Genomic DNA, 7,841 nt, shown 5'->3' on the forward strand with positions numbered 1-7,841 from the left:
TAAGACTTCCTTAGCATCTCCTTTTGTGTTTCAACATATGGCTCAACCTCGTCAGCATTATGTAAAACATATAAGTGTGTTTTCTCCAATTCGGTTCTTGTTATAATCAATATTTTATTCCCAGTAATACCTTCCCCAAATGTTTTGTTGCATACTGAGACTTTGGAATGCCTATGAAATCACCATCAGTAAGATATCTGGTACAAAAATCAAGAGCTTCTTCAACAAGATATTGCTCAATAATACAACCCTTTAGTCTTGATTGATTCTTCAAATATCCTTTTAATGTCTTCATATAACGCTCAAATGGGTATATCCATCTCATATAGGAAGGGCCACATAGTTGTGTCACTCGAACAAGATGAATGCTTAAATGAACCATTATGTCAAAATAAGAAGGTGAGAAATACATTTTAAGCTCACATGAAGTCAAAATAATTTGTCTTTGCAATGCTCGTAATTTCTTAGGGTCAATCACTTTGCTACAAATTTCCTTGAAGAATAAGAATAACTTAATTATGGTTCCTCGAACTTTTTTAGGTAGAATAGACCGTATTTTAATATGCAAGAAATACTCTAGAAGTACATGACAATCATGAGACTTAAGACCTTTAAACTTGAGGTCTTTCACTAGTACGAGGTTCCGAATGTTGGAATAGTACCCCTTTGGAAATTTAACACCATGAAGAAATTTAGAAAATTCCATTTTCTCCTTCCTCGACAAAGTATAAGCTGCTGGAGGTAGAAATGTACGTTTTCTCTTCATCATCGGCCCCAATTTCTTTCTTATTCCCATTCTAACCAAGTCCATCCTTGCATTCAGTAAGGTACCAAGGAGACTTTCAAATACATTTTTTTCAATATGCATAACATCGAGGAAATGTGTTACATATAATGAACTTCAATATGGCAATTCTAAGAAGATTGACATTTTCTTCCACCCATTTGTGATAATTTCTTTTGCAAAAGGTTTACCAAAGTTATTATTCAAACCATTTACCTGTAGAAATAATTGGTCACTCGTCAATGGCAAAGGAGCACAACCTTCTTCATTGTTCCTATCAAATGCTTTTCTCCATTGTCGATGGTGATGATCTGAATGCAAAATTCTATGATGATCAAGGAAGACATTCTTCTTATAGTGTTCCAATCTCATTAAATGAATATTGTATTCACATGCAGGACATGCAAAATATCCTTTTGTACTATATCTGGACAGATTATCATAGGTGGTGAAATCATTGATTGTGCCGACAACAAAGCCCCCAAAGTTGAATCTTTCTTCCCTATACGCATCATATACATTTATGCATGTCTCTCACATTTGCTTCAAGTATTCAGTTAATGGAGCCAAATATATTACTATATCATTTCTTGGTTGTTTAGGTCTAGAAATTAACATAGGTAACATCACATATTTGTTTCATGCATAGATAAGGAGGTAGGTTGTATATCACCAACATCACTGGCCATGTACTATGGGAGAAAATTTGAACATTATGTGGGTCAATTCCATCTGTTGACAACGCGAGGCATAAATTTATTGATTCTTGACCAAAACTAGGATAGTCATGATCAATTTTCTCCATTAAGGAGAATCTGTAGGATGCCGAAGCTTGCCATCTTTAATCTTTTCTTCATCATGCCATGTCAACTTCTTTGCATCTTTGGTATTGCTAAACATATGCTTGAGCTTCCTTCTTATATCGTGATGCATTACATTTAAGACAAAACTTTAATGAAGCAAATTTATTACAAAATAAGATGCAATCTTTTTCACAAGCATGTATGCTAGTGTAGTTCATGCCAATTGAGTGTAACATTTGTTTTCCATCATAGGTTTGATAAAGGAGCACATTATCTTCCAGCAACATATCTTTTAGAAGTGTTGTAATGTCCCAAAAAATCATTTCTTAATTACTATATTTAAGTAATATCATTTCCTTACGGCAACATATCTTTAGAAATTTTTTTACTTTTAATAAAATTGTATAAGTAATATTGTTTCCTTACATCCGTTTTCTTTTCAAGACGTCACATCTTCATAACTAACTGCGGAAATTAAATTCGGAATAATAACTAAAAGCGATGCACGATAAGTGCCAAAAATGCCTAAAATTCATATAATTTTTATGGCACTTATCCTTGGCAAAATTGAGAAAACCAACTTAATTCAACACTTTTTGGATAAAATATCATAATCTTGTATATATGCTTTGTGTATTTCTTTGTGTTATATTTTTGTAGGACCTTGATGAAAACAGAAGAATTAATCAAATGAAAATAAAATGCTCAAAATGGGCCAAAATGATCCACACATGACATGCTTAAGCTTGACATGGCAAGGTATGTGCTTAGCCTTAAGCATGACTCAATAAGACTTGGCATATGTGGAAAAATATGAAGTCACCTTGAAGCTGCTCATTAAGAAGCTTAGCTTGGACCAAGCCCACGCCTAGCTGACCTGGACACCAACCTAGCACGGTCAGACTCAACCTGGCACGGTTAGAACACAAGCCAACCTGCCCAGATTGGAACCACACACCTGGCCAGATCAGCAAGCACCAAGCCACATCACCTTCAGCACAGTCAAAGCTGCTCAAGCAAGCAGCTTAGTGGTACCACATAGAAGCTTGGCGGTTTGCACCCAGCAACTTGGTCAAGTTAACTTAGCCACCAAGAAATCATGACATCATGCATGAGCTCAGTCCTAGTAACCTCCATAGGCTTTTCAGAGGTAGCTCACAATAGCTGGCCAAGTAGCTCACAACTAGCTTGGATGACTCAGCCCCAAGTAGGTGACTAAGCTGCTTGGCCACGACAAAACCCATGCTGAAGGGTTTGGTCAACAACTTGGCGGTCAAGGAGAGGAGCTTGGCGGTTGGCAGAAACTCCTATAAATAGGAGGCATCTTAAAGGCAAAATTTATTCATTCACATTCTCACATACACTTCCATTCCTCATAATCTCTCTAAACCAAATTCTTCTCTTCTTCATGTAATTTTCTTGAAGAATTTCTACTCCAAAGTAGTTTAGGTAAGTTTATTTTGTAGTTTTTTCTTAATTCAAAAGGAGAAATGAGATGGCCAATGAGATGCAAAAATATAATTTTGTAATCTTATTTCGGTCCAAAAAGCATCTTATCTTTGGGTAGATGGCTCATGCTCCTACGAATGGACTTGGAATATGGTGCAATTTCATCTCTTTAATTTATCATCTTTTGAAATCAATTCATTTCAAGTTATTACTTTTGGTTAAGTTTTGATTCTTTATGAAGTTCTTAATGTGGTTTTAGCTTGATCACCTAAAACTTGATTTAAAGATCCAAAAATGCTTCTTCTTAAAGTGTTGACAAGTGCACTAAAAATTATAACCTACACCTTAGTTCACTATCCATATCAAGCATATGTTTTAAGCAACTTATGTTCAAGGCTAAATAATGTTAATGGAGCCTGATGTAAGATGTGACAACTTACTCCGACGAGTGACACTTAACTATTATTTAGTGTATTACATAAGGTTTGAAAATCATCTTATTATTCTAGGACACTAGATGAAAGATTTAGAAATGATGTGTGGAATTAACTGAAAGTAGAACACATAACTTGTAATGTTTTCAAAAATCAATTAAGTAAAGAAATAACTCCATATTTCCAACCAATTTCCTCCTGAAGAATTTGTGCATATTAGTTGTTTATGTTTATTTACTTGTTAATATTACATAAACAAAATCAAATAAAAAGTTGTTTAAACATTATTAGTAATATAACATGTTTATGTTAATTGTCTATTAGGTAATTCCTTGTGTTTCGACATAACCCCATACTATACTATAATTGAATCTTGAAAGAAATGCAAATGTAAAATAGTAAAGTGTTAACTTATAAATTTTGTTTGTTGACAAAAAAGAAACCTTGAATCAAAGTCCATTTTAATTCATAAATTGTAACTTTGTGAAAAGGAAAAATACACAGTTATAATGAGTGATCTAACTACTAACTTTTACTTTTTGTTATTTATTTTCTGCAACTAACATTTATTTTCTGTCATTTACATTTTCACAACTAACATTTATTTATTGCTTTATCCTTTATTCTTTATACCAACCCTTCAAAAGGAGTGGTACGGTTAAATTCTAACTTTATTGCTTTATTTATTTGTTCTTTACCAATCGTCCATAAGGAAGTAGTTCGGTTAATAAAGGAAAATGAAAATAAGTATCACTCATTATCACTTGTGTTAAATTATTAAATTCATATCATTATGCCGATGTTGGAATTTATTCCAACAAATTTGTGATTGTATGAAATTGTTAATAAATCAATAAAGCTAAGATTTTGATGAAATGAACATTCTTGAAACCATTAAATCGACGTTGGAATTTATTCCGACAAAGCCGAAATGACGAGCAAAGAATCGACTTGTCATTAAATAAACCAATTACAAACTTGCACTTCAATAAGCAAAGAAACAATAAATCTTTCAACAAATTGACACCGTTGTCGGGGAATTGCTAAATGATGGAAGTTATTATTTATTATGCTTTATTATTAATAATCTTGTACAAAAATCTTTTTCTTCACTTTTGTACAAATTAATTTGAATTTGTAGAAAAATATAAAATTACAAACTTATTAAATTCATGTCTTTTTCTTACTAATCTTTCTTCGGAAATAGATAGATTTCCTTCTTATTGTCATTTTAGGAAAATGGATCAATGTATCAACATCCAAATTGAAATAGACAATTTTATAAATGAGTTTCAACAGAAGCTCAACAAAGTGCACCAAAAGTTACAAAAATTACCAAAACAATTGGAGGAACAACACTTATGGTGTCATGGTTGTGCCAATCGACAGTCAGTCTGTTTCATCAATAACCACTCAACATCTCACCAATCTCGAAATAAACTGGAGGAAATACTAGAGCAATTCATGCAGACAACCATCAAACATCAACAAATCATAGGCGATGCTATTAAGAATATGGGGACTTAAATAAAATGCATAGTTGACATCACTCAGCTATTTCAGAGCATTGCAAAAGTATCACAACCAGAAGTGGGAAAACAGTGAGAGGGGTTATTGAAAAAGAAAAATGAAAAGAAAGAAAAGAATAAAAAGAAAAAAAATAAAAAAATATGTACATAAAAAAATAGATGTATAAGAAACTAGCAGGAACCAAAAGGAAGAAAAACAATACCCCCTAGTTTAGAGAAAAAAAATCCTATCCCACAGCTCCATCAAAAGCCAATAAGAAAGAGCAATTTGCTCGGTTTATGGAAATATTCAAATCGTTACAAATCAGTATTCCATTCTCCGAAGCCTTGGAACAAAGGCCTACCTATTCCAAGTTCATGAAAGAACTGCTATCAAAGAAGAGGAGCAATCAGGAGAAAGAAGTTATCCAATTCAATGCAACTTGCAGTGCAATCCTTCAAACTAACATCCCTCATAAACTGAAAGATCCAGGAAGTGTAACTATTCCAGTCACCATTGGGGAAGTTTCCACAGGCAAAGCTCTTGTCAATCTCGGGGCAAGTGTTAGCCTAATGCCACTTTCAATGAAGAGGAGAATTGGAGGGTTGCAACTAAAACCAACCAAAATGTCCTTGCAACTAGCTAACAGATCCATTAAATATCTAGAACGATTTGTAGCAGATGTGTTGGTAAGAGTGGATAAATTCCCGATCCTTATAGACTTTGTTGTAATTGACATCTCCAAAGATGTGGACATCCCACTCATTTTGGGACATCCATTCATGAGAACAGCAAAAATGGGGATAGACATGGAAAATGGCAAACATATGGTTCGAGTAGAAAATGATGAAATTCAGTTGGACATTTTCAAAGCAATGCATCACCCAAGAGATCAGAGGAAATGTTTCCAGATCAATATTCTTGAAGAAATCTTCTCAGAACAGCCTCAACCTGGTAACTCTTCCGAAATGCAAGAACTTAATCTAGAGGACGGAGAAACAACAACTGATTAGAAATTTTTCTGATAATAAAATTTCTCCTCAAATGAACCAAGGTGGAGATGATAAAAAAGAACCAGAACCAAAATTGAAGGAGTTATCATCGCATTTGAAGTATATATTTTTAAAAGGTGAGTCCCACAAACCAGTTATCATCAACAACTTGCTATCCACCTTGGAAGAAAACAAGTTGATACAAGTCTTGGAGGAGCACCAACAGGCGATTGGTTGGACTTTGAAAGATCTAAAACGAAACAGTCATTCCTACTGCATACACAAAATCATGATGGAGGACGACTTCAAACTAGTAGATCAACCGCAAAGGAGGTTCAATCCGACAATGAAAGAAGTTGCTCGGAAGGAAGTGGTGAAAATGTTAGAAGCTGGAATGATTTACCTCATTTCATACAGCAAATGGATAAGACCTGTTCAAGTGGTTCCGAATAAAGGAGGAATAACGATAATTCGAAATGACAACAACGAGCTCATTCTAACCATAGATGTTACTAGTTAGAGGGTATGTATTGAATGCAGCCACCGGAAAAGACCACTTTCCTATGCCCTTCATGGACCAGATGTTGGAAAGATTATCTGGGCATGCCTTCTACTATTTCCTAGATGGTTATTCGGGATACAATCAAATTGTTGTAGATCCACAAGATCAAGAAAAGACGACATTCACTTGTCCTTTTGGTGTCTATGCATACAGAAAGATGCCATTTGGATTATGCAATGCCCCAACTACTTTTCAAAGATTCATGCTGGCTATTTTCGCCAACTTGGTGGAAAAATACAACGAGGTTTGCATGGATGATTTTTCAGTATTAGGAGCTTCTTTCGATTTATGCCTGCAGAATCTGGAGACAGTATTGCAAAGATGTGTTGAGACCAACCTGGCACTAAATTGGGAAAAATACCTTTTCATGGTCACTGAAGGCATTGTTTTGGGGCACAAGATTCAAGAAAATGATAGAAGTTTATAAGGCAAAAGTAGAAGTCATAGAGAAGCTTCCACCACCAACAAATGTCAAAGGCATCAAAAGCTTCTAGGATATGTTGGATTCTACCGCCGCTTTATCAAAGACTTCTCCAAAACAGCTAAGCCCATTTGCAATCTTCTCCTTAAAGATTCTACTTTTAATTTTGATGAATCTTGTTTAGAAGCATTCAAAACTTTGAAAAACTGCTTGGTAATTGCCCATGTCATAATTGCACCAAACTGGGATCTACCTTTTGAACTAATGTGTGATGCTAGTGATTATGCAGTTGGTATAGTTTTAGGACAAAGAAGGGAGAAGGTGTTCCATGCAATACATTATGCTAGCAAAGTTTTAAATGAGGTACAAGTTAACTATGCCACAACGAAAAAAGAATTGCTAGCTATTGTATACGCATTGGAAAAATTTAGAAGTTATTTGATTAGGGCCATAATTGTTGTTTTTACTGATCATGCCCCAATCAAATACCTCCTAAAGAAACCTGACTCCAAGCCACAATTAATACTATGGGTGCTACTTTTACACGAATTTAACTTGGAAATTTGTGACAAAAGCGGGAAAGATAATCTTGTGCTTGATCATTTGTCACGATTAATCAATAAAGAAATTACAAAAGTAGAGAGAGAAATAGTTGAAGCATTTCTAGATGAAAAGCTATTTCACCTTCAAGAAAGACCATGATTTGCTGATATAGCCAACTACAAAGCCTCATGAATTATTCCTGATCATTTCAACTATCAGCAAAAAGGGAAATTTCTCAAGGAGGTCAACCATTACGTATGGGACGTGTCATACTTATTCAAAGAAGGAACTGACAATATAATTGGAAGGTGTGTTGATTCGAAAGAGGCTCATAAATTTTTATG

At 34.4% G+C, this 7,841-nt stretch overlaps 1 protein-coding gene across 1 annotated transcript; it reads left to right on the forward strand.

The window, feature by feature from the left end:
- Positions 5,279–5,992, forward strand: LOC109363567. Its single transcript, XM_019609827.1, has one exon. It carries the CDS (start codon positions 5,279–5,281, stop codon positions 5,990–5,992), a length of 714 nt encoding a protein of 237 aa, XP_019465372.1.

Source organism: Lupinus angustifolius, chromosome LG13 (assembly GCF_001865875.1).
Source record: "Lupinus angustifolius cultivar Tanjil chromosome LG13, LupAngTanjil_v1.0, whole genome shotgun sequence".
Taxonomy (NCBI): domain Eukaryota; kingdom Viridiplantae; phylum Streptophyta; class Magnoliopsida; order Fabales; family Fabaceae; genus Lupinus; species Lupinus angustifolius.